Source organism: Phacochoerus africanus, chromosome 6 (assembly GCF_016906955.1).
Source record: "Phacochoerus africanus isolate WHEZ1 chromosome 6, ROS_Pafr_v1, whole genome shotgun sequence".
In the NCBI taxonomy this organism is placed as follows: domain Eukaryota; kingdom Metazoa; phylum Chordata; class Mammalia; order Artiodactyla; family Suidae; genus Phacochoerus; species Phacochoerus africanus.
In genome coordinates, this window is record NC_062549.1 from 1,037,990 (window position 1) to 1,064,216 (window position 26,227).

The following is a 26,227-nucleotide window of genomic DNA, read 5'->3' on the forward strand; positions in this document are numbered from 1 at the left end:
TTGGGGAACCACCACACTGTTTCTCACAGTGGCTCAGCAACGTACAAGGGTTTTTACAAGCTTTTACAGCCCCAGCAATGTACAGGACTTCACCCATCTGTTTTTATTTGTTAATTTATTTTTGCCTTTTTAGGGCCACACCTGTGGCATGTGGACGTTCCCAGGCCAGGGGTTTAATCAGAGCTGCAGCCGCCAGCCTCCACCACAGGCGCCGCAACGTGGGATCTGAGCCACCGCTGCGACCTACACCGCAGCTCCCGGCAACGCTGGACCCTTGACCCAGCGAGCGAGGCCCGGGAGCTCATGGTTCCTAGTCGGATCCGTTAACCACGGAGCCACGACGGGAACTCCACCCATCTGTTTTTATACTTGTTTCCGCCGACACCCCAAAACCTCCCATGTTTCCAGAGGTTTAACAAGCCTCTTCAGGGCCTCCCCGTTTTTAGACGTTTCTCCCGGCCCGCGGCCCGACTCGCGCAACTACGACAGAGCCTCTTGGGCCCGCGTTCTACCAGGCCGCTCCCACTAAGCCCCCAGAGCATAAATCTACGCCGAAGGAACTGCGCTGCGGCTGGGGTAGGGTCTGACACTCGGCCCCTTGCCCAGGCCTGGACGCACGGGAACTCGCAGCGAAGGCGGCCAGGCCGCGGACCAGCGCGGGCGCCGCCAGGCCCCTTCCCGGCGCTCGGTAGTGACGTCGCCCCCCGCCCCCGGCTCTGCACGGCGCGGCCCCGCCTCCCCAAGGCGTTGCCAGGGCGACGGCGGGTCGCCCCCTCTCCCTCCAGAGCCCCGGCCCTCGCCCGGGCCTCGCCGCAGTGCGCAGTCTCGGTACCGCCTCGCGCTCCGCCCCGCCCGCGGGGAAGCGGTCGCGCGGCGATGACGTCGCGGGGGCCTGGCCGGGCGTCGCGGACTCCGGAGATGGAGGAAAAGGAGCAATTACGGCGGCAGATCCGCCTCCTGCAGGGTGGGTCGGGTAGGGCCCGGGTCGCTCGTCCCTTTCTTTCCTCTCGCCTCGCGGCGGCCCCCTGCCCGCCTCCCCGAAGGGGGTCGCTCTTCGCCCGCTCTTTCGGCGGCCAGGTCGGGTCGGGTGGGGAGGTAGGTGGGGTCGGGCTGGGGCTAGGGCACCCGGGGGCCTTCCTTGCGGGCCGGGGTCAGCCCCAGCTCGGGTTTCGTCCGACCGATGGTGCGGGCGTTTCCGGCGCTGCGGCGGGTGGCAGTGGGGCAGTCGCTTTGTAACCGGCGGGAGGCGGCTCTGTCACCCCCGCGGGCGGGCTGGTCCCCTCGCTCCCGGTGCCCGACAGCGGGCGGCGGGGGCTGGGCTCTGGCGCGGCGGGGGGCCGGGGGAGTCTGTTTCTTCCCTGGAGGCCCGGTCAAAAGCTCCTTTTTCTCGTACAGCCGCACTCCTTGATTTTCGGGGCCCAGACTTCCCAGGCTTCAGTTTCCAAACTTTTCAAATTTTAGACCTAAGTTGGTTTTCTATACTAAAAAAAAAAAAAAAAAATTCCCCTTTTAAAGTTATACCCACAAAGAGAAGACTAAAGGACTTGGAAAGCGTATGGGGGAGAGTTCAAGTGGGCTGACCCGCCTCTGGGCCGCTTCCTGGACCTCCACCATACCTGCCCCTGGCGAGGTGTTCCCAGGTCTGGACATGGCTCTCTTTGGGCCTAGGGATGGGACGTGTGGTGGGGGAGGTTGTAACGGGGGGTAGGGGGGGAAGGGGCGGGGGCTGAGTACCGGTTTGTGGGCTGAGTTGTCACAGCTTGGGTTGTTGCAGCCGAGGCCTGTGCCCCACTGCACCAGGACGGCTCTCTGGAGGGCTTCTTTGGAAAGGCTGTGTGGGGGTCCACTGCACTGGGGCTCCAGGGATCAGGCTTCACCTGTCCTGACATTCTTGTCAAGAGTGGAGTTGTCTTGCTGTCTCTGCCCCGTGTGCCGACTTGCCTCCTTTCTGTGGGCGAGCCAGAGCACCTCCCGTCGTGTCGAGGCGTTACAGCACGGGGCCTCGCTGGTCTCTTCGTCTTGAGCGACACATCCCCTCGAAGGGTTGTGGACCCACTGTAACATTCCTGGCAAATTGGGAGTGTTATGCCACAGGGGTGCATCCTAAGGATAAGCAGCCAGAAATAGGGTTGAAGTAGAACTGATGGGAAAAGGCTCATGGAAAAGATGGGCCTGGGGATTTGGGGCTGAACTGTGGGTGGTTCTCAGGCCCCAGGGGCCGCCTCTCCTGCACAGGGTCCTGGCAGGGTCCAGTGGGGTCTGCCGAGTTTCTCATCAGCTGTCACCCTTCCCGGGGGTTCTTGCTGACTTTACTCACTCTCTGGTTAACTGAGCCTGTGCTCCTGTCATCTCAGGTCTGATCGATGACTACAAAAACCTCCACGGCCACGCCTCTGCCCCAGGCACCTCTGCGGCTTCCCAGTGGCAGCCGGCCACTTACAACAGCAGCAGGGCCTTCAGTGCTCACGACCCTCGTCCCAGCCGGAGGGGCTTCTCCCCAAGCCATGGGCCTGCCTGGCGCAAGAAATACTCCCTCGTGAACCGGCCCCTGGGGTCCTCCTCGGACCTGCCCGGTGACTGTGCCACACAGCCGCCCCTTGGGGCTGGGGGCAGCCAGGGTCCCGCCCCCGAGCAGTACGTCTTGGAGAGGCAGGTCCAGCTCAGTCCAGATCAGAACATGGTCATCAAGATAAAACCACCACCCAAGCCAGGCTCGGCTAGTGCTGCAGGGGTCCTGCGGGGCTCCCTGGACGAACACGAAGGCCCTTCCTGGAGCCCCCACAGGCCTCAGGAGGGCGGGGGTGAGGCCCCTGGTGGGCAGTGGCAGCCCTCGAGGCCGGGGAGAGCCAAGGGCAGCTGCGGGGCGGAGGACCCGCTTCCAGTCTGCCGGAGGGCGCCCGGCAAGCTGCGCGTGGTCAAGTCAATGAGCAGCGTGAGTGACAGCCCCTCGGAGCCCCGGCGGACAGTCAGCGAGAGTGCGGTTGTGGCCAAGGCGCGCTTCCTGCCCTCCAGCGCCCCCCAGCGGGGCGGCGCGGCCCCGGGCAGGAAGGTGGGCTCGCACTCTGTGGCCAGCTGTGTCCCGCAGCTCCTTGGGGACGGGCGAGCAAGTGCCGGCCACCCAGATCAGGCCGCTGCCTCTGGCTTGGTGGCAGGCCCAGCGCGAGCAGCCGCCGGACCGCGGCCGATGCGGGAGCCGTCACTGCTGGTGACCTGTCGAGCCAGCAAGTTCCGGAAGAACAACTACAAGTGGGTGGCCGCCTCGGCAAAGAGTCCCCGGGCCCCTCGGAAGGCCCTCAGTCCCAGAGCCGTGGCGGAGAACGTGTGCAAGGCCCCCTTCTCCGCAGCAGAACGAGCCGAGAAGCCGCACCTCCGAGCTGACCCAGATGCCAAGCCCAGGAGGGCGGCGGTGGCGGCAGCCGCCCTGCCCGGGGCCTCCTCCAGCAAGTACAAGTGGAAGGCGTCCAGCCCGTCGGCCTCCTCGGCCTCCTCCTTCCGGTGGCAGTCAGAGGCTGGTGCCAAGGACCGTGCCTCTCAGCCCTCCCCCGCCCCGTCTCGGCCTCCGCCCGGGGCCCGGCCGGCCGGGGGGCCCGGCAGCTCGGAGGTGCTCCTCGGCGAGACCCCGCCCTCGGCTTACAGAGTGAAGAGCCGCACCAAGATCATCCGGCGGCGGGCGAGCGCTGGGTACGCGTCCCTGCCCGGCCCGGGGCCTCGGCCGGCAGGCCCCTCCTGGGTCTGTGGCAGGCGGGAGGGAAGCGTCACGCCTGCTGGGGCCTGGGCTTGGCCTGCGGCCCGGTGACTGCGGGCCCCGAGACCTGAGCGAGGGGCCTCGGCGCGGCCCGGGCCTTGCCTGGGGCCCCCAGCCCGGTGGCGACAGGTGGGGTGCTGCCTGCAAGCGCCCCCTTTCTCCTCTGGGCGGGAGACCGGATGCTGCTGGGCGGCTTCCGTGCTGGTTCCACAGGGTTGGTGGCTGGGCTGCCCTGCGCCCAGGCCGGGAGCTGGGCAGGCGGCCCTGGCTGCAGCCTGTCCGCTGGGGAGGAAGGCCTCCCCTTCGTGGCCAGCTGACAGGGTGCGCCACTCCCTCGCTGAACGCGGGTCGCCTTCACCGCGCCCGCCCCCGCCCCCTCGGTCTCGTCTTGAGGCGGCTCCGAGGTGGGGTTGGGGCCCCGTGCTCTGTCTGGGCTCAGGCACTCAGTTGAGGGCACTGCTGGTGGCAAGGACAGACGGGGCGGGGGTCTGCTTCTGCCGCCAGCGTGGTGGCCCCTGCCGTCCTCCCAGCGAGACCCACTCCCGAGGTCCTTCCTGCTGCCTGATCTTCATCTTGGGCCGTGTGCCCCGGGGTCGCTGCTGGCTGGGCTTCCCGGGCTCCCCGCGCTCCTCGCTTTCTGCCCGGTGGCCTCTGTTGCTGCGAGTGGAGGGGGCACTGCGAGAAGAGCCGTCCTTGGCGGCAGGCTGGCGGGGCTGGTGGCGGTCCTCCTGGGGACGGTGCCTGCCTCCTTTGCTGTCCCTCCCGCTCCCCTCGGGGGCTCGTCTGCCTCGGGGGGTGGAGATGGCTGTGGACCTGTCGGGTGGGTCTCAAAGGCCACTTCCCTGTGCTCGCCGCCTGCCCTGGCTCTGGGATCCTCCAGGGTTGGGGCTGAGAGCAAAGGCGGGGCAGGGGTGGGGGCGGAGGCGGGGGAGCCGCGGGCTGATGCCGCTGAGGTCGATTGGGCTGGAAAGCAAAGTGAGGGGGGCCGGAACCCACTGGGGCTGGATCTGGGGGGGCGGGGGGGAGCCTGGTAGGAGCCGACCACTCTGTCTCCGCAGCCTTCCTGGGGACAAGAAGAGCAGCCCCCCGCATGCCGCTGCTGCCAAGAGTCAGTTCAGCCTGCGGCGGAGGCAGGCGCTGCGGGGGAAGAGCAGCCCCGTTCTGAAGAAGACCCCTGGCCGGGGCCCGCCACAGGTCACCAGGCACCGGCTGTGCAGCCTGCCTCCGAGCCGGGCCCACCTCCCCAGCAAGGAAGGTACGATGGGATCAGGCCTCGGGGAAGCAGCCCGAGACAGGCCACGGCCACACCTGTCCCGGGTCTGCGGCGGCTCCGCTCGCGGGCTGGGAAGCACCTTTGCCAGCCGCCTCGTGCCTTGGGGCCGCGGCCCGAGAGCGCTCAGCCTGGCGGGCAGTGGGTGGCCTGGTCTGGGGGCCCCTGGCAGGCAGATGGGCGGCAGCCCTTCCAGCACATCCCTGTCTCCGTGGAGGAGCAGCCGCGTCCCTCTGGGCTGGAGGAGCGGGAAGGTGGGTGAGTGGGTGGCGGCTGTGCCGCCCTGAAGGGGAGAAAGTCCCTCAGCCTGCCCCCTCTCTGAGTCGCTGGAGTCCAGGGCAGGGTGGGGAGGGCTGTGGGCCTTGCCCTCCTGGAGGCCGGCTCCCTGCCCTGGGGACCCCCGAGAGGTCTGCAGGCGTTGCGGTTGGGGGCTGAACAGGCCTGGCCCAGGCGCTCCAGCTCGGGCCTTGTGCTCTGGCGGCTGCGCTGTGCTGGGCGCTCAGGGAACCCAGCCCCTCGAGGACCTTGCCCTTGGCCCAGCCAGGGGGCTTGGAAGCAGCTTCTGGAGAACGTGGTGGGCAGAGCTCTCCCTGGAGGCTGATCAGGGCCACAAGGGGGCACGTGAAGATGTGGGGCTGGAGGGCGCTGGCTGCCCGCCCATCCTCCGGCTGCCACCTCCTGGGTGCCACGGCAGGTGTGGGTTTCATCCCAGGTGACGAGCCAGAGGAGCCTGACGCGTGGTCCCTGGTGGGACGAGGCGGGTTGGGGGTTGGGTCTTGGCTGCAGGACTGCCTGGGGGTGAAGGGTCGAAGGCTGGCCCGGATCCACTGGAGGAGACGAGAGGCTCCCCCTTTGGGAGCCTGGCAGGGTGTGGCTGAGTCCCCAGGGAGCTTGAGGGCAGGTGGGGGTTCAGGTGGCCTCTCGGAGCGGCTGGGAGAGAGGCCAGGAGGTGGTGTCCGAGCATGTCTGGGCCTCTGCAGGCCCTCGTGGCCCCTGTTGAGATCCTTGGTCCGGGGCGATCTCAGCCGCCGGACGGAGATGGGTCCCCACGGATGGGGCATCACACGGGGATGACAGCGTGCGGGCAGTGACCGCGCTCAGGCTGGCAGTGGACAGTCAGGTACTGGGGCCAGGAGGCCCGAGGCAGGGGTGGTCCCTCCTGCCTTCTGGGGCCTGTGTTCTCGCGGGCGGGTGCGGGGACGTTTCCAGAGTCACTCCCCTTGAGGAGGGCGTGCGGGGTGAATGGAGGGGGCAGCAGCTGGGGGCCCTGGCAGTGGTGGCCTTTCAGCACGATGGGGCGTGGTAGGAGGTGGCGTCGTGGAGGAGGCCCCAGGCCCTGTCCTGCCTTCTTGGCTCTTTCTGGCACCCTTGCTGGGCCTGGAGGGTTTGTGGGGCACCCACCGGGCAGGGCAGCATGGTGGCAGCAGATGGGGCCCTGCCTCTTGGCTCCCTTCCTGCCGCCCGGCAGGTGCTGTGTCCTGATGTAGGGATGGCCCGTGGGTCTTGTGGGCGTCCCAGGCGGGCACACCTTGTCTCTCCAGCCTGTGCTCTTGCCCTTGTCAGCCGCCCTCCCAGCTCAGCAGAGCTGGCCTTGGTGCCTGTGCGCTGGCACCCTGAGGAGGCAGCGCCCGCGGGCCGAGGGCCCCTCTCAGCCCTGGTGGCGGCGGTGGCACCGGGGACCCACCAGAGCCAAGCTCTCCCACTGGGGGTGCAGGCTGCCTGGGCGCAGGGACAGCCTGGCAGCAGGACCCCCGGGCAGGGGACAGAGGGGTCAGGGGCTGGCGGCCAGCTGGTGGGAGGGTGGAGTGGGGCTTCCCTGGAGCTGCGGCAGAGCAGAGTGGGGCGCAGGCCAGGCCACGGGGCGCTTCTTGCTGGCGGGGGCGAGCGCAGTGCTCGCGGGAGGGGATGCAAGGCTCTGGTCACCATGTGGCCTTGGGGCGCGGGGTGGGCTTCTCTCCACTAAGGGGCAGGTGAACAAGCTCGGATTATGGACCTGTGAGGACCCAGCTCGGGTGCCCTGAGGGGGTGGACGGCAGGGGAGGGAGAGTCCCGTTGGGAAAGGGCTTGGAAGCTGCCACTGGCTCAGCCCCCCCCCCCACCCCACGTCTCTGTTCTCTACCTGGTCCGCCGGTCCCTTCACCCTGTCCCACACCCCACACCCCCACACGGTGTGCGGGCCCGGAGCCGCCCTGCAGTGGTGGAGCAGGCGACCACTCGGCTGCCTGTGCACAGCTCGGGAAGCCGCTCTGGGGGTGGAAGCGCCCTGAGGTGCTGGCGCCTTGGGGTGCGGGGAGGGTGGGCTTCAGCCGGGCGGTCCTAGCCAGGGCTGCTCCGAGACCTGTGTGAGGGGGTGGGCGGTGCGCGTCCCGGGCGTCACGGGGGGCTGAGCTTTGCAGGTTCCCGGAGCAGAGACCAGGTCCTGTGTGGCTGGCATCCCCAAGGGTGGGGAGGGGGCACTGCCTGGAGGGCAGGCGGGACCAGACCAGAGCGCGTAGGCCACTGCGGTCAGGAGGAGGTTCTGTCGGGAAGGCGAGTGGAGGTGCCCGGGACCTGCAAGGGGGGTGGGGGGCTCAGGGATGGGAGGCCAGGGCCTCCCCCCTCTGCCTGCCTGTCCTGGGTAGGATCCCTGGCCAGGCTGCCTCCTGTGCAGGCTTTTAGTTACTGTTGGAGGTGCTGGGGTGAGTGAGTCAGCCCTTCCTGCTCTCCCTCGGTGGGTGGGCTGGTGGGCTGGCACACCCTCCTGGGGCCCCCTGGCTGGGCCTCCCTGGGAATGCGGGCAGGAGGCAGGGCTGTCTTCCTCTGGTCGCCTGGAGGAGCCTCTTCCTGGTTTCTCCACACAAACGCTTAGTGCCAGGGGCCACCTTCCTCTGAGCAGGGTCGAGTCCCTCTGTGGGTTCCTACGGGGGGTGGGGGTGGGGGGAGAAAAAGACCCCCTGGAGGGCGGCACTCCAGCCTGCTGTGCGGCCCAGTGGCCAGCAGAGGGCGCACTTGCCTCTCCTATTCCTCATCCACCTTTTTCTGGTAATTGATTGCCTAATTTCCTCTTTATGTGAAAGAAAGCAGATATCAAGTAATTTGCAGCAATAACCTGCTAATGCTGGGCCAGTATCGAAACTCCCCTGTTCATTTCAAGTGGCAGATAAAACACTAATACATAATTATCCTTGCAAATTGGATTGTTTTAAATAACCAAAAGGCTACGGCCAGGGGAAAGCCATCCCATCTGCCTTGAGTTACTATTGCAGTGTAATTGCCGCGTTCAATCAATTTCCCTGGCATTAGAAATTCCATCACAATCAACATTAAGCTTTATTCATTGTGATGGCTAAGAGCCGGGCCATCTCTCCTCTTTTTCTTAACTGGCAAAATTAATCAGGGAAAAGATTTTAAACATTTACCCGTGCGAAAGAGGTCAGCTCTGCCACTATATTGCTCAGCAGATAAGGGGGCTAATAAAAAGAAAATTGAATTACTAATGATCCCCAGGAACAGAGTATATAAAACCTGGCAATTGCCGGTTCAGGAAAAGGGAGAATCAATTTTCTTGGGACAAGGTGCGCTCATTTTTTATTTTGGTGCATATTATCAGCAATTTAATTCGAGAGCGCATAAACCGGGGAAACAGTTAGGGAATAATGAGCCTGGAGGTGTAAAGTGCCGCAGGATGTATGCTGTACACAATTTATTTGGCACAACAGATAATCACTTTAATTGAATTCAGAACTGCATTGTTCAGCAGCCGTGGCCACGTGCCTTGAGCCTTGGGGACAGAGCTTAGGAAGATTCTGCCCTGACCCCTCCTCTCCCCTCCCCTCCCCTCCCCTCCCCTCCCCTCCCCTCCCCTCCCCTCTCCTCTCAGGCCAAGCCCTCTGACCATAGCGTCAGACTTTGGCTGGGAGCTGGCAGGTGCTCCCTGGGTGGGGGTCCCTGTGTGACCCCTGTACTCCCTGGGGGATAATGCACCTTGGTTGCCAGAGACCCCACTTGATCCACCCCAGGGTGTGCAGACCCCCGAGAAGGCCAAGGAGGAGCGAGCCTGTCCTGTAGCCCAGAAATGGTTTCTGGGAGTTCTCGTGGCACAGCGGAAATGAATCCGACAAAGAACCATGAGGTTGCAGTTTCCATCCCTGGCCTCGCTCAGTGGGTTCGGGATCCGGTGTTGCCGTGGCTGTGGTGTAGGCCGGCAGCTGTAGCTCTGATTCGACCCCTAGTCTGGGAACCTTCATATGCCGGGGGTGCGGCATTTAAAAAAAAAGAAAAAAGAAAAGGTTTGCAGTTTGCCACCATTTAATCACGGGAGTCCTACACCCGCACCAGCGTGCTCTCTGGTGCCACACTGGGCCCAGCACGGTGACTCAGGCAGCCCTGAGGTGGCAGGCTCTCTGCATGGAGACGGGGCTGCCCCTCCACGCGAGCGCAGCCTTCCGCTTGTGGCGTTGGCCCCAGGCTAGGGGACTTCCTAGTGGCAAGAGGCTCTTGGAAATGCTTGCTGTCACGTGCCAAAGATAGGCCACAGGGACAGGCGGGCAGCGTGTCCTCCCCTCACGTGCCAGGACGGGTCGGGCGGTGATGGCCTGACACCCTCTTCCTCCCCTGCTGGCCTGGAACCCGGGCTGCTTAGGGCCGCGTGTGCGGGGCCCAGTTTTCACAGTGGCTTCGGGCGCAGCTCTGAGGGCTGCTGAGGCTTTTTCACTGGAGCTGCCTCACACAGCCACCTGCCGCCCAGCTCCTGAGGCACGTCCTCCGCCACGCGGCCACATGGTCTGGAGGATCTGCTGGCAGCTGCTTAAGGATGCAGCGCGGTGGCCCCTTGCCCACCGCAGAAAAGGCGGGTGTGCGCTTGGGCCTCACCCAGTCTCTGACTCCCGTCTGGTGGCCAGTGCGCAGCGCCTCTGGCTGGGGTCACCCTGCCTCCCCTGCCTGTTGGAGCTCGTGTCCCAGATTCTCCAGGGAGGTAGTCGGGGGGGCCCCCCTCTGGCCTCCCCCTGCATCAAGTACCTGGGCGGCCTTACCCTCCCACAGCCCCAGAGCAGGGATCTATGGGGCCCGGGGGTCCCTCAGGCTCACAGTCCCTGGTGGCGCCTGGCGGGGGTGCTGACTGTGAAGGGGCCGCCTCCACGCCCCTGCTCGGTCATTTGGGCTTGAAGGGCCCACCCCCTTGGGGCCGTCCTCGTGTCCCTGGGGCGACATCCCGCCCCTGTGGAGGTCTGGGCAGGCCCTCCGCTGCCTGGGCACTGGCACCCATCTGTTGTGCTCAGTTTGCTCAGGGGCGTTTGTGGGGTTCTCCTTGAGCAGCACCAGCTCGGCGATTCAGGGCGTACATGCCGGGAGGGGTCCGCCGGCGGGCTGTGCTCCGGCTGTCCCTCAGTCGCCACGGGGGCCCTGAAAGCCGCCCCCACTGCCCCTCTTCTGGTTCTAGGGGCCCCGCCCCCTGAGGGCCCGGCTGTGCCACACCCTGGTCCCTCCTGCCCTCCCTGCTCTGACCAGGTGCGCCCAGCGGGCAGGGGTGGCGGTGGCCCAGGTGGTAACCGGGGCAGCTCGTGGGAGGCGGTCCAGCACAGGCTACTTGGCGCTGAGCAGCCCAGTGCGTGGCCTGTTCTGGCTTCAGGGCCGCGGGAGGGCCAGGGGTCAGGGGGAGCGGAGGGATGCCTGGCCCGGGCCTCCACGCCCCTCGCCAGCGTTTGTTCCTCACTTGTGCCCGCTGAGAGCGCCAGGGCCCTGCCCGCAGCCCGCCCTGAGGAGGAAGGAGGCGGGCTTGCTGTGGCTGGTGCCGGCATTGCCTGGCCCTCTTTCCACATCTGTGCCAGGGCCCAAGGTCACCTGCTGGGGTTGCTGCGCGGGGCGGACTTGCGGGCTCGGGCCCGGGTGGCCGCGGGGCGCCCCGCTGGCGGCCGGCTGTGGCGTGGTCCCGGGTCCGCCCTGACTGGCTGGCGCGCCGCTGGGCACACGCCGTAGAGGGCGTGCGGGCCGTTGGGCCGGGAGCCCTGCTTTCCTGAGGGAAGCGGAAGTGCTGAAGCGGCCCTGCCAAAGGCAGCCACAGCCGTCCTGAGCGCTGCAGAGATTATCAGGCGCCTCGGAGGCCCCCGGTTTTACGTTTGTCAGGGTTGTGCTAAGTAATTGTTCCGCAAGAGCTGCCGGGGGCGTGTGTGCATGTGTGCGTGTGTGTGCATGTGCACACGTGTGGTGCCCGTGCACGCCCAGCAGGCTCAGGGCTTCTAGGGGAGTTGTGACCGCCCTGGAGCCAGGGGACCCGAGTGACCTCATGAGGCCGAAGCCCCAGGAAGAAGGGACAGTGTTCTCACGGTGGCCAGAGTTTGTGCCCTTCCCGTGGGCCTGGGTCCCCCGGTGTCTGATGAATAGAGGTGGTGTGCGAGGTGGCATGCCCCTGTGGCCTGGCCCAGCCTCTTTGCCGGCTGAACCTGGCCCCGCCTGAAGGTCCCTCTCAACTCATGGGCTCTCAGGAGCCCTCCCATCAGTGGGGCACGAGGTATGACTGCTTTGTCTCAGGCTGCTCTGAGCCCACCAGCTGCCAACTGTGGCCTGCCGCCCCCCTCCCCGGCCATGGGTGCCCTTCCTGGGACTGTGGCCGGCTCCTCCGGTGGCCTATCCCACCTGCTCTCCTGCGGGTGGGGGCCCCCTGGTGATAGGGTGTGGGAGCTCCTTCCTGCCGGAGGTGGAGGTGGCCTTTCAGGTCCTGGACCCCGGCACCTTCTCTCTGCAGCTTCAGGATGTTGCCTGGCAACCCATCCAGGCCCAGGTCCCCTCCTCCATCCTCCGCGAGACCCTAGTCCGTGGACACGTGCCCTTGGGATTCCTAATTCTGCTGGGTGCCCCGGGGTGAGGCTGGACGTGGCCAGAGTTCCACACGGACGTGGGTGTGGGTCTTGGTTGGGGGACCCCACGTTCCTGACGGACAGGCAGTTTCCATGCCAGGTGTCACTGCTGCCTTGCCCTGCACTTCCCGCTGAGGCGAGGTTCTGGCGGGAGGGAGGGATGCGCTCGTTCCCCTCGGCGTCTCCTGCCTGGCCGGCTGGGGCGCTGAAGAGCTGGCGAGCTGGGGCTGAGAAGGGGAAGGCCTGTGGGCGCAGCCTCAGCCCTGTGCCTCCTGCTGAGGGCACCTCGCTCCCCTGCCATTCACTTCTCCCTCTGTGCCATCCTCCCCGCCACAGCAGTCATCCAATGTCCCCAAGACCCAGGCCCTGTGCTGGGCATGTGGCTGATGGGCCAGCCTGGCAAGGTCCCTGGCAGCCTGGAGACGAGAAGGGGTGACGCCAGCACAGACGTGACCCTTGGTGGCAGAAACAAGCCTGGCAAGTCTGGCCAGCTGATTGGAAGGAAGGAGGCAGCGCTGGGCTGGGCAGAGCCCGGGAGCTCGGAGCAGGAGTGGCTTTTCTCCGCCTGGAGGTGCCCGGATTGAAGGGCCGTCCAGAGGAGGGAAGCCTGTGACCTGTTGCTTCTCCAACCCCAGGGAGCTGTTCCCGAGACCACAGCCCCTTTGGCCTCGCCAGCCTCCCGCTGGCAGGCTGCCAGGCCTCTCCAGTTACCTCTGCCTGCGTGGTCTCAGCTGTGTCCCCTGAAGACCAGAGCTGGCCGCTGGCGCCCTGTCCTGGGGAGGGAGGGAGGAAACCAAGTTAAGCTGGTTCCAGACCCTGAGCTTAGGGCGACGCGCCTCCCAGAGGCAGCAGGCGGGGCTGGGAAGGCGCCAGCCGTCCCCTCCTGGGCAGCAGCCTGCACCCGGCCGGTCACCGTCGTGTGGCCTCGGGAGCCGTCCGCTGGGCCGTGCGCAGATGCTGCGCTCTCCGTTTTCTGAAGGGCGCAGGACGCAGGTGTGTGTCATAAATTCTACCCTGAGCGTAGCCCCGGCTATTAGTTTTCTGCAAATGTTTTTTTTTTCCGAAAATTTTTTCTAAATTACATTGTGGACTTTCTCCTTTGGTCCAGGGTTTTTCAGAAAGGGATTGCTTCATTCTCAAACCCCTGGGACTTTGAGGTTCTTTGCAGTGACTGCTTCCCAGCTCCGCCGGGCTCCCCTTCCGCGTGCCTGTCCTTTGACGCCTGCCCAGGCGTGTTTTAAGGCCTGGCTGAGGTTCAGCTCCGACACATCCCTTGTGTGTGGGTAGAAAACCTGGCTGCGGTGGTGCGTGTGGGGCTTGGCAGGGTTCACGTGTTGTGTTGTCCAGACCCTCTGGGTGCCTTCTGATTGGGGCCGGGGCCGGGGCCGGAGTCTGTTTTCCTGCCGCCGCCGGGTGTGCGCGGAGCTCTCGCTGCCTGCAGAGGTGCGCGTTTCTCCGTGGGCCGCTTCCGCGGTCGTGTTTCGAAGACATTTTACTGAGAGCAAAAGCCGTTTAGAATTGTTACGTTTCCGGGGTGGGTTGACTCTTCACTGTTACGAAATGTCCTTTTGCTTTTAGTGTTTCTGTTGGGAGCACGGCCACAGCAGCTTCCCTTTAGTTAGTGTTGCAAAATGTGTGGATGTGCCCGTGTGTCCACAGCACACTGCCAGGGTCGTCGGTGACTTGTGCATACACCTGGCTGCCCTCACCTTTCTAGAGTATGTTCAGTTGTTTTTTGTTTTTTTGGGTCTTTTTAGGGCGGCACCCGAGGCACATGGAAGTTCCCAGGCTAGAGGTTGCATTGGAGCTGCAGGCTTACACCGCAGCGCTAGATGCGAGCCGTCTCTGCCACCTATGCTTCAGCTTGTGGCAGTGCTGGAACCTTAACCCACTGAACGAGGCCAGGGATCACACCTGCTTCCCCACAGATGCTTGGGTCCTTAACCTGCTGAGCCACAATGGGAACGCCTAGGATTTTTTTGTATCCAACAAATAGTGGGGTTTTTTTTGGGGGGGGGGTTTGCGTCTTTTTAGGGCTGCACCTGTGGCATATGGAAGTTCTCAGGCTGAGGGTCCACTTGGAGCCGTAGCCGTCAGCCTACCCCGCAGCCGTCGCAATGCCAGGTCCGAGCCACATCTGTGACCTGTGCCACAGCTGCAGCAATGCCCGGTCCTCAAGCCCCTGAGCCAGGCCGCGGTTGAACCCACGTCGTCGTGGGTGCGGGTGGGCTTCTCGTCCCCTGCGCCGCGTGGGCCCCTCTGGTCCCGGGGAGGCTCTCAGAGCCGGGGACCCTGCGTGCGGTGGGCGTCGGCCTCCGCGTTTGCCCTCCTTCCTCATCCTCACTCGCCTTCCACCCGAGCAACGCGCCTCGTATTTCCCGCCGTGGCTCCGCTGTGCGGGCCGCTCTCGGTGCGCCTGTACCGGGGCCGTGCTCCTGCCGGGCGCTGGGGTGGGCGCTGCGCGGACGTGGCTCCCGGCTCTGCCGCCTCCGGCTCTGGAGGTTTCAGCGCTTGCGCGCGGAGTTCGTCCTGTTCCTTTTGCTTAACCTTCTTGGGGTTTGTGATAGTTCCCGAATCTGTGGCTTGATGGTTCTCCTCAGTTTCGGAAAGTTCCCAGCCGTTCTGTTTTCAGGTCCTGCTCCGTGTCTTTCTGCACCGTGTCCTTTTCACTGCATCTTATCATTTTCCGTTCTTTTCTGTGTCTTCTGAGACTTTTCTCTCTCTGTGCTTAGATGGGATGGTTTCTTCTCATCTGTTTTCTGCTTCTCGTCTGTTCAGTTTCTGAACCCATCCATTGAAGTCTTAGCAACTTTTAGCTTCTGAAGTTTCCGTTAAAAAAAAAAGGAGTTCCCAGGTCTTTGTCCAGATTTGCAGCCTCGGCTCTGTCTGTTTGGCATGTCAGTCATTTGTAAAGTCCACGCCTGGCCTCCCAGTTGTCTGGATCCCCGTTCGTTACACTGCCTGCCTTTTCCTTCTTAGTTTTGGCTCAGGTGTGATTGGCTCGCGTGTCTGCTTGTGCCGTATAGATCTTGCGTGTGCCGTCGAGTGGGCGGCCCTGGCCGGGTGATGTTGTGTCCCCCAGAAGGGTTGTGTGGCCCCCGGGGAGACAGACCTGTAGGTCAGGGCAGTGTGGGGAGTGAGGCGCCCAGGTGGGTCCTTGGGGCTGTGTCCTGCCCAGGAAAGGGCCGTAGTCTGGTGGGCCTGGGGGGGGCTTGCGAGCGCTTGGAGAGCTGTTGGCCCCGACTGTCCCTCACCAGCCCTGCCCTGGTGCTCCCCCTGCCAGCAGGCTGGCCTGGCAGGGCAGGGCCTGTGCGCGGGGGTGACGAGAGTTAGTTCTGCATCTGGAGGCCCACTCTCCCCCCTGTCCTCAGGGTGTGGTTGGCGGGGTAGGAAGGACAGCTCTCTGTGACCCCCAGGGACCTGTGTGTTGGGGACAGGAGGGGCTCCCTGGCCTGTGGCCTCCGAGAGGTCCCCGAGAGTAGTCAGCAGGGCAGCCTGTGGGCTCCTGGACGGGGGCCTGCCTCCTACAGGTTCTCCCTTCCCTGCTCCAGGCCGGGGGAGGCTTCTGGCGGCCACGCCTGGTCAGGATGCAGAGCCTGCTGGGCAGCCTGGGCAGGCCTGGGGTCGGGCATGGCGGTGGGGGCCGGGCGAGGGGCCTGAGGGTGCCCCTTGCCCAGGGGCGGCCGTGGGGTTGCTGAGGAGGGTTGAGTGACACTGGAGTGGCCGTGCTCGTGTTGGCAGGGTCCTTGGGGCACTCCGGGAGGGTCTTCAGCTTCTGAGAGGCGGTAGGCGTTAGGGCCCAGGCCGCCCGAGGGAGCGCTTCAGCCCAGGCCCTGGCAAGAGCCAGCTGCCCAGGGCCGCTTGGGGGTGGGGTGGCGCTGGGGGCTGCCGCTCGGGGAGGGCCGGGCTGCCCGAGCGAGGAGGGGCCCTGCCGTCACGGAGCCGGGAGGACGGAGGGGCCCTCTCCCTGAGGGCGTGTGAGCTGGCCGCTGGGTCCAAGGCAGCTCCCTCCCTGTTTCCGCAGCTCACGGTGGGTTAGAGCTGCTGGCTCTGGGTTAGAGCTCCAGTTGGACTTGGTGACACTGGCGCCAGCTTCGTGTATCTGAGGCCCTAGCCCTCCTTGTGGGGTGGCGGGAAGGGTCCTGGGCTCCGGGACACGGGCAGGAAGTGCCCACTGCCCCGCAGCTGGTGGGTACCCGTGTCTGCGTGCCCTTGGTCACTCCCCCCACCCCGTGCCCTTGAGGGAGCACGTTGACACGGGTGGAGCCCACTCTGGAAAGGTCTCAAGGATGGGCCTCCCTGGGGGTCTGAGCCGAGACCCTCTGCTTCCCATCCAGCCGGGGTCCCGCTGCTTGCTCTGCCGAGGGAGGGCCACCAGGCTGTGACCCAGCTTGTCCTGGAAAGGGTGGGGCCGCATGTCCCTCTCCTGGGGACTTGGCCTCTTCAGCTGTTGGAGCTTCGGGGCAGGCCGTGGTCCTGGGAGGGCGCCGGTGTCCAGGGGCCCCTCCTGCCTTCTTGTTTCCTCTCTGGCGTCCCTGGGAGGTGGGCAGGGCTTCTTCCCAGACTGAGCCTTTTCTAGGCAGATCCCAGGCTGAGAAGCCAGCGCGGCCTGGCTGGGCCCAGCTGGCATGGCCTGCGAGACCCGGGGTCTCAGCACTCACTGGGCAGCCTTCCCCTTGGAGAATTTGGTCCCAATGCGTAGGACTGATGGAATTTGCAAAGGAAATCCATGGCTGTGTGCGACGGCCATAAATCCGTCAGCGTCTGAGCGTTAGGTGTCCAGTTGTTGGTTTGCCTAAGCGTCTGTCTCTCAGCCTGGCAAGAGGAGCCCTGGCCTCAGAGAGCAGGGCCCTGGGTGTCCCCGGCCCAGGGGTCCACGGGGTCTGCACGGTTTCTGCTTGGCACGGTGGCAGGTCCCCTGCCTGGGGCTTGCGAGCCTGGAAGGGAGCTGCTGCCCTCTGCACTCCATCTGGGAGGGGCTGGGGTGGGTCTCTGTGGACCAGCAGGGCAGCTGACTGCATCCCCGACCCCTGCTGCCGCTCTGCTGGGGGAGGGGCAGCGGAAGCAGCCTGGGCCTGCCCAGTGTTGGCCACCTGCTCCGGTTCCTAGGGCTGGCCTTGCCCCCTGCTGGCCCTGGGCGAGCTGCGCGTCCAGGCAGATCCTCTGGGCCTGTAGGCCTGGCAGACAGGGTCCCTGTCCCCCTCCCCCAGCAGCACTTGCTGGCCTGTTTGTTGTCCTTCCTTGGAGTGCTGTGCTTTTTAAATGAACTCCAGAGCTTCTGTGTCTCCTTGGCACAGCACGTTCCAAGCTGTGCGGATCCGTGATGGGCTCTGGCAGCTCTTCTCCTAATTGCCCTTTTTCGCGGTGGCAGCGGTGGCTGCGGAGCGGCCCCGCTCCCGTGCTGGGAGGAGGCAGCGGCCCGCGGAGACCACGCTCTGGGTGGCGCGAGGTGGGACCGCGGCCGCTGCCCCGGGCCCGGCACACAGCACTGGACCCAAAGGGTCACCTGACGGGGCAGGGGTGTCCGCAGAGTGGCTACAGGTCGTCCTGGAGGATGGCATGTGCCCTTTCCTGCCGGGGAGTCCCAAGCTGGCCCTGAACCACCTTCCAGATGGGCGCGGGGAGAGGCCTGGGCCCTCCTGGAGGCTGACGGGTGGCTCGTTCCAGGGGTGCCTCCAGAGCACCGGGGTGCAGCAGGGGAGGTGTGCGGGGTGGCCAGCGGGACGGCCAGGCCGAGGGCACTGTTGGCTCTGCCTGCCGGAGTGCGGGGCCCAGTGGGCAGGCATAGAAGATGCCGCGGGGCCAGGTGACCGCGTGCAGCTGATTTCTGGTCCCCCGGCTGGCAGTCCCCTAGAGCCTCCGGGCCCGCCTTGCACTGGGGAGCAGGGCGCACGGACGTCTTTCTCCCTTGGCAGGCCCAGACCCGCGGCCCCCCGGGCGTGTGGGAGCCGAGTCTTCGTCTGGCTGCAGCCCTGCAGCCCTGGTGCCTGAGGGGACATGGGTGCGGTCAGCGTGGGGACTGGGCATGGCCGGGCTCCTGCAGAAATCAAAGCGCAGCATGTGTTTTTCGCTTTTTGTTTTTTTGTTTTTAGGGCTGCGCCAACAGCACATGGAAGTTCCCAGGCTAGGGGTCCAATTGGAGCTGTAGCTGCCAGTCTATACCACAGCCATAGCAGTGCAGAATCCTTAAGCCACTGGGCGAGGCCAGGGATCGAACTTGTTTCCTCATGGATGCTAGTTAGGTTCGGTAACTGTGAAGCCGCGACGGGAACTCCCAGCACGTTTTTACTTTTATTTATTTTTTCTTTTTAGGGCCACACCCACCACATGTGCAACCTGTGCCATAGCTGTGGTGATGCCAGATCCTTTAACCCACTGTGCCAGGCCAAGGATCAAACCTGCATCTCTACAGAGATCTGAGCCACAGCAGGTTCTTAATCCATTGGGCCACAGTGGGAACTCCTGGGCAGCACTTTTTTTTTTTTTTTTTTAATGGCCACACCCACGCATATGGAAGTTCCCAGGCTGGGGGTCACATTGGAGCTTCAGCTGCCGGCCTACACCACAGCCACAGAAACGCTAAATCCGAGCTGCTTCTTGGCTGCTGTCTCCACCGCACAGGCTCAGGGCTGGGAGGGCTGGCACACCTGGCACCCAGGGCTCCCCGGTGGCAGCTCCACCCCTGGCCACCCCAAAGGCCAGGGGAAGCCCAGAGGGGCAGGGTGGAGTGGCCAGAGAGTCCAGGCAGCCTGTGAGGGAACATGCGGTTCCCTCGCTGTGGCTGCTGCTTTTTATAGAGGGGTTATTTCCAGGCTCTCTTGAAAGCGACTCCCTCTGGCCCTGACTCCGGGGAAGCCAGCAGGGGCCCGAGAGAAGGCCAGGCTGGGGTGAGCAGGAGCTCTGTCCTGACCGCACAGCAGAGCTGGGACCGTGGGCCCCGGGCAGCCCCCCCCCAGCCCCTGTGGGGTCTGGCAGGAGGAAGGCCCCAGTGACACTCGGGCTGCGGTTCCCAGGGGCAGCTGAGGCCCAGAGTCTGCCCTTCGCCGGCGGGCCTGCTGCCCACCAGGGGGCTTCTGCTGTGTCTGCCGGGGGAAGCCCCTGCTCTGGGCTCCAGCCCCGGAGGAGAGGTTGGGGCCCTGGGGGCCAGTTCGGAGGAGGCGCTGCCCGTCCTGTGGCGTCCCTGTTAGTGTTGCCATCCACACTCTCGGGGAGCACGGGGCACGGGTGTTCTGTACCACTCCCTTCACAGCTGGCACGTCCCTGCCCACCCGGAAGCTGCCAAGGGGGGTAGGCCTTCACCTCACGGCTCAGCTGTGTCCCCGCAGGGCCTGGGGCTGTGGGTGGATGGTGGATGCGGACCCCGGCCTTTCCCTGGACTTGGGAGACCCCGTTGTTCCCAGGGCTCTGGACTTCGGGGGTTTCAGCCCAGTGGGGGAGGGACGCCCCTTCCAGGCCGCCTCCCCAGCCCTCCGGGCCTGTCTGGACCGGGCCCCCCCAGTTGGTGGGACGTGGTGATGGCGGTAACTGCCGTCTCGTGAGGACCCAGTGCGGGCGTAGCAGTTGGCTGCTTCCGGCCCCCCTGGGCAGTCAGGGGCCTCGGGCCTCTGCCCCCTGGCACGTCAGCCCCAGCCCTGGCACAGGCGGGGAGGCCTTGGCATCAGGTCTTGGTCTGCTCTGGGGCCCCTCCTGCTGGGCCAGCTCACTTCCTGTGCCCTGGCAGGTGCAGGGAGCCGGGCCGAGCACTGTACCTGGGGAGGGGCAGCTGGGGGCTCCTGCTGGGTCTCGCCTGGATTGCGGGGAGTTGAGGACCGGCACCCCGAGCCCTGCCAGGCAGGTGGAGGGGAAGCCTTGGCTCCAGGCAGGCAGGACTGTGGGGCCCTCTGAGCCCCAGGGACCTGGCAGGGAGCGGGGCCATCTCAAGAGGGTTTTTTTTTTTTTTTGTCTTTTGTCTTTTGTTGTTGTTGCTGCTGTTGTTGCTGTTGTTGTTGCTATTTCTTGGGCCGCTCCCGCGGCATATGGAGGTTCCCAGGCTAGGGGTCGAATCGGAGCTGTAGCCGCCGGCCTACGCCAGAGCCACAGCAACGCGCGATCCGAGCCGCGCCTGCAACCTACACCACAGCTCACGGCAACGCCGGATCGTTAACCCCCTGAGCAAGGGCAGGGACCGAACCCACAACCTCATGGTTCCTAGTCGGATTCGTTAACCACTGCGCCACGACGGGAACTCCTCAAGAGGGGTTTAAGTGCTTGCTGCGGTGCTGGTCCCCCTGAGCCCCTGGAACCCGGGGCGGTAAGGGCTCTGTTTCGGATGCTGTTAACGTCCAGGGCTGCCTCTGCCTCTCTTCCTTGCGCCCCAGAGGGACCCGCCCTTCTGGGAGTGTGAGAAGGGATGTGGGGAGGGGAGGCAGGGGGCTCTTGGGGGGCTTGCCGTGCACCCTGCCTTTTGCCCAGCACCTGGGGGCCAGCACATAGTGGGCTCGCCAGCTCTCTATTGAGTGACTGAGTGAGCTCAGTGTAGGGGCACGCTGGCGTCTGGGCCGCTGGCCCCTCTCTCCTTGGCCCTCTGGTCTCTGGGGAGGCTGGTGTCCAGCACGGGGGTCCCGTTCCCTTTCTGCTTCTTCCGTACTCTGCAGTTACTTTTATTTCACTTTTTGTTTTTTCTTTGCAGCTGCGCCAGTGGCATGTGGAAGTCCCTGGGGTCAAATCCAGGCCACAGCTGGGACCTACACTTTAGCAGCTGCAACACTGGATCCCTCACCACTGTGCTGGGCTGGATCGAACCTGTGCTGCTGCAAACGACGCAGGGTCCTTAACCCTCTGTGCCGCGGCGGGAACGCCTGCGGTGTCTTTTAAAATGCTCCATCTTCCCTTTTTCTAAGCTTTTTCATGTTCCTGATCCCTTGACTCCGTGTAAGTAACAAGGGGACCTCAGCAGCAAAAGCGGAAGAGGCGGGCAATGGCCTGGGTTGTGTTTGCTGCGGAGCACTGACCGCCGAGCATCGCGAGCTGTTGCCATGGATCCAGGGAGGGACCTGGGATGCCAGGTCAGAGGGCCGCAGGCGGACAGGAGCAGCCAGCCAGCTGCACAAGGGCGGAGGCGTCCCCAGGGTCACTGAGGTCAAGGCCGGGCCCTGAGCATAGGAAGGCATCGTCCTGTCTCGTGACCCAGGGCCGAGGGGAGGAGGGGACCAGCGAGGGCCCCCGGTTGTGAGCCCCCGTCTCTGGGAGGCTGGAGCCAAGCCCTGGGACCTGCCGTGCTCCATGGCCTGAGTCCTGTCTTTGACTGGTGCTGGCCCTCCCCTGTGAGCCCTGGCGCTCATGTCAAGGCACCCACAGACACCCTGTCGTGCCCCCTGAGGTCCCAGGCCCTGCCCGGGCTGATGAGCCAGAAGGGGCGTGGCCTTTGTCTGGGAGGCGAGTTTGCTCCTCGGACCGAGTGAAAAGCAGACAGGTGTGGGCGCCTGATCCCGGGACTCCTGTCCTAGCTGCTGCTGGCTGGGGTCAGAGGGGGCACCGGGGGAGCAGCCGGCCTCCAGGTTGGGTGCTGACAGGGTGGCCCCGCGCCAGGAGGACTGAGCACCAGACAGCCCTGCTGACCAGCCCGCTTCCAGGCCTGGTTCCGGCCCTGGGAGGGGTCCTGGGCTGGTGAGCTGTCTGCCTGGTACGGACCCTGCCTCTGCCTCTGCTGGGCGTGCCAGCCCTGAGAGTGCAGCGGCCTCTTGCTCGCGTGGGCCCCGTGCAGCCTGTCGTCCCTGCCTCCCTCCCCCCTGCCCCCGGCTGCAGGCCGCTATGTTGCCTTGGCTTGTGGGGTGCGCCCTCTGACCCCCGCCCGGGCCCAGGGCTGCCGGGGAGGCGGGGGCTGGGAGGTGCTCGCCTCCCCCCTGCATCCTTTATAGCGACAGTTAAAAGGGGAGGGAAGGCCCCCCCCCCATGACGTACGGCGACTGTCAGGGAGCATGGTGCTCCCATTTCCTAGACGGCTCAGCGTCGGCGAGCGATCGATGGCTCGCACGCGGTAATTATAGGAACGAGCGGCTCGCGTTGCTTGAGTGAGTTTGAGGAGAGTGGGGTCTCAATCTTCCCTCTAATAGGGCCCTGACAGTCCCGGCGCCGCGCGTCTCGGGCCGACAGTGTTGTCATTAAACACCGGGTAGCGCGGGACCGCAGGGCGCACGGCCGTGGGGACGGGCGGCCGACAGAAGGGCTGTCACCCCCCAGCTGCCCGCGCGCCTCCTGCCGCAGCGCGGACGGCTGCTCGGGGACTGTGGCCCTGGCGGGCTGCCCCGGGACGTGGCGATCAGTATGTGCTGGTTGGAGGCTGGCCCGGGTTGGGACGACAGCGCCCGGCGTCTGCGGGTCTCAGGGTGAGGCCAGGGCCGGGAGGGCACCCCCTTGTCACGGAGGTGTGCGCTGTGTGTGTGCTCCGTGTGTGTGTGTGTGCGTGTGTGAGAGACGACACGCGTGTGCGCGCACCTGTCCACCGCTGCCGCCGCCTGTGCCGATTCTGGCTGGGAACGCAGTGCCTGCGGCCACCCGGCGTAGGGACTCTGGCAGGGCCCTTTCACGCGCTGCCCACGAGCGGCGGGGAGGCCAAGCCGCCCGAGCCATTCGCAAGCGGCCCACAGGAGGGCAGAGCTGGGGCGTTGCGGGTGCCTGGGAAGGGCCTTTGGCTGTCCTGTCACCTCCAGTGTGGCCGGCGCTGGCACCGCGGGCCAGGCTGCCCGACTGCAACAGGGCTTTTCCAGCGTTTGAAGTGGTGGGAGCCATCAAGCACAGGAAAAGCGGAGTGATTTATTAGACTCATAAAAATTCATACTTCGCGATCCCCGTCAGCCCGCGTCTGAACGTCTGAAGCTTGTTAAGCGTGCGGGCTTGGCAGCTCCCGCCGGGGATGTGGGGGCGGGGCGTTTGCGGCCTCCTGCCCGGCTGCCCTCCCTGCTCCTGCGGGGGAGCAGACGGCCCTGCAAGCGCAGGAGGCACCTTCCTAGCACGGTGGCTGCGTGTTAATCTCGTGGCCGTGTTTTTGCAGGTGGGAGCCGGGGGCCAAGCCCTGTCACCTGCCTGCTCTCTGCACCTTCAGGGCCTGGGCTGGGACCGGCTGGGTGCGGGGCCCTGGGTGCGGGGGGGCCCAGGGCCAGTGCCAGGTGAGCAGTGCACCTGTGTAAGAAGACAGATGAGGTCTTGGGGAACAGGGGGAGGTCTGGGGGTGCAGGGCGAGGTCTGGGGCACAGGGGGCACAGGGGGACGTTGAGGGGCGCAGGGGGCGGTCCGGGCGTGCAGGGGGAGAGCCGCAGGTGTGTGTCTAGGCGACTTTACGGGATGGACTGTTGTGTATCTTCTGGGCTGGTGTCAGTGGGCGTTGAGTCCCTCTTGCCTCCTTCCTGAGAGACCCCTGAGCAGAGGCCCCTGGGCCCAGCACCGCCCCCCCATCCTGTTAGGTACCATGGGATGTCATTTCCTTCTCTGGGCCTTGCCTTCTCCTCTGTGCCCTGTCCCGCTGTGCGGCAGGCATTGTGGGTTCTGTGTAGAGGCTCCCCTCTTCTCCTGACGAGGAGGTGTCACCCCAGCTGACCAGAGCCAGCCTCCCTGGGTCGTCCCCTGTAAACAGCGGAGGGGCCCAGAGGTCTGGGCGGGGGAGCGCACCTGCTTCCGTCCACAGCTGTGCCTCCTGCTCTCTGCAGAGCCCTGCCTGCCCTGGGCCTGAAGGCGGAAGCGACAGCCGTCAGCACCAGTCCCCAGCCCACCCCGCCGCTGACCGGCCCTCAGGCCTCCTGCGGGGGCGCCCAGGGCGGGCGTTTTCTAAGCTGCTGAGTCTGGGGTGGGGGGGGCCGGGGCGGTTCCCTGGAGGTGCCGAGAGATGCGTCCTGAGCTGGGTGCCCAGGACCCGTATGGGTTGAGTCCCCCAAGCCGGCTCTCTCGGGACCCTTCCCCGGCTCAGGATCTGTGGGCTTCTCATCTCCCGCCTGCTGTCCGGCACCGCCTGTCCTGCTCGGCCCAGCCTGTCCTCAACCCGTGGGGAGCAGAGTCTGGGAGCAGGGTGCCAGCCTTCCTCCATTCTCCAGGCAGCACAGGAGCTCCGAGCTGGCTGGCCCTTCCCTGGACCCCCAGCAGCCTCCGGCCTGGCACCCCACTCCTGCCAGAAGCTAGGGCATGCCTTCCCGTAGCTGGGCCCTGCTTCTCGTTGTCCTGGGGCCTGCGGCCATGCTGCCCCTCTCTCTGGATACTGCCCAGGCCAGGGCCGCTGCTGGGAGCGCTGCTCAGGGTCTGGCCTGTGGTGGGCGCGCCCCGCACCACCGAGCACCTTGCGTCGTTGGCCCAACTCTAAGCAGGTTAGTGTGAGAGGCCCGTGCCCAGGGGAGCTTGCGGGGGGTCAGGGCGCGCGCCCTAGGAGGAGGGCCTGCGGGGGAAGGCCCTTGGGAACTGCGGCCTTTCAGACCACGGAGACCCGGGAGAGTGAGCGGGGGCGGGGGTGCCTTGGTTGGCTCTGCCCAAGGGCCTCGGTCAGGTGGTGGCCTTGCGTGCTCTGCCTCCCTGGTGTCGGGGGCCGCAGGTGGCCCGTGGGAGGCGGGTATAGTGGGGGCCCTGATGGCCAACGGCGAGCTGGCGCGGGCCCAGGACCTGAGTTCTGGGGCAGAGGAGGGCTGGTGGGGCAGACGAGCAGAGGTCAGCGCGGCCTCTCAGAGGTGCCTTCCGCTGTGAAGTCGGAGACGCTGAAGATGGGCCAAGGGAGCTGTTGATGGAAAGCCGCTTCGGTGACACCGGGGGACTCTGAACTCCCACGGAACTGGGCCGGCGCAAGCCCGGCTTGGCAGAAAGCCCCGGCCTGCAGCCCCGCCCGCCCGCTTCCCTGCCGCGGCCACCCTGCAGCGTCCCCAGAGGCCGGGCGCCTGTACTGGCCCCCGCCCACTCCCGTGGCCTGCTCCGCCCGCTTCAGGAGTGGGGCTCAGTTTCCAGGGTGCCCGACAGGCCGATGGGATTCTGTCCACAGGCTCTACCTGGCCCAGGCACCTTGTGGGGCTGGTTCTGGCAAATTCTGTGCTCAGGCATTGGTCCCTGGCCTTTGCTCAGTTTTCCCGCCCCCAGCTGGTGGAGGGGCTGGAGGTGGCCTTGTTCTCGGGCTCTGCCTTCACCGGCAGGGTCCCAGCTGTCTCCTCACGTCTGCCGGGCTCTCAGATGCTGGACGGGGTGGGAAGCCCAGCCGCGAGTGCTCCTGCCACCTTGGGCTTCCTCAGCCTTCTGCGTGTTTTCAGGCCCGTGTGGGGCCTTTGGCTGGGGCGAGACCCAGGGGCGAGTCCAGGCGGCAGGCCCTGCCCTTGGTGGTGGCCGGGCCCCCCCACAGCCTCGCCCCCGCCTCTCCTGATTCCTGCTCCGGTCCAGCCTCCTCTCCCGCGGGCGGCCTCGGGCGCCTCTGCTCCGAGGAGTGCTGTCACTGTTGCCCTCCACCAGCCCCCTTCTTCCCAGTTACCTGCCTTCGAAGTTCCCTAAAGAGCTGTGCTCCCTCTCCACCCCCACCCATCCGCAGTAAGCCGCGTGGGCCGTGCTCGCGGTGTCCCGGCTCCGCCATCTGTGGTGGCTCCTCCTCTGAGGGGCCTGGGTCAGCCGGGTAGGAGCGAGACCCCCGGCCGTGCCGCCTGCTGGCCTCCCTGAACCTGGAGGCAGCTCCCTGCCCGCCCCCAGCCCCAGGAGCGAGGGCCCCGCTGATAGATGGGCTCATATCCCATTCAGATATGATGCCAGCAGTTTTTTTGTAGTTTGTCTTCCATTGCGGTAGTAAAGTTTTTAATTAGGGAAGCTAATGAGATCGATTAGTCATTAGAAGTGACCTCTGCGCGGCGGGGCGCAGAGGGCTGTGTGTGTGGGCCTGATAACACGGCGCCCGGGCGTCGTTGGCAATAAAGGCGCGAAGGGTTTGATTTGAGTGAAATGTGCCACAGGGAATACATCACGCGGAGAGAAAAATTACAGCCCTGGGAGTCTGTAATGAAGGGAATTAAACCAACCTCCTGTCTCAGTAGCGTGATTATCTGCACAAGCCCTCAGCCGGCGAGGGGCAGGGAGAGAGGGCTGCCTGGTGGGGCAGCGGCGAGGCGGCCCTTGGGCACCAGGGGCCTGGGGAGGAAGGGCAGCTTCGTGCTGTGCCCACGCCTGCCCTCTGCCTCGGCACAGACGGCCACCCCAGCGCTCTGCGGCCTGCGTGTGGGGTGTGGGCTGGGAACCTCCCTCCCACTGGCCAGTGGGGGCACGGGCGCCCGGCGCTGGCACCTCTGGGCGACTGTTGTGAGCCCTTCCACCCGGCACCCGAGTTTTGGAGCAGGGCCTTTGGGCCGGCTGTGGGGGTCACAGCCCCCTTTGGGGGTGGGGCGTGCGTTGGGGCGCCTT

General features: G+C 65.6%; 1 protein-coding gene across 1 annotated transcript in view; it reads left to right on the forward strand.

The window, feature by feature from the left end:
• Positions 1 to 810: 810 nt before the first annotated feature.
• Positions 811 to 26,227, forward strand: part of ZC3H3 (zinc finger CCCH-type containing 3) — a 73,942-nt gene continuing 48,525 nt past the window's right edge. Inside the window, exons 1-3 of the mRNA XM_047785515.1 lie at positions 811 to 964; positions 2,355 to 3,681; positions 4,804 to 5,000. Coding sequence (XP_047641471.1) covers positions 877 to 964; positions 2,355 to 3,681; positions 4,804 to 5,000 — 1,612 coding nt within the window. The 5' untranslated portion in view covers positions 811 to 876. The remainder of the gene's footprint in view (positions 965 to 2,354; positions 3,682 to 4,803; positions 5,001 to 26,227) is intronic.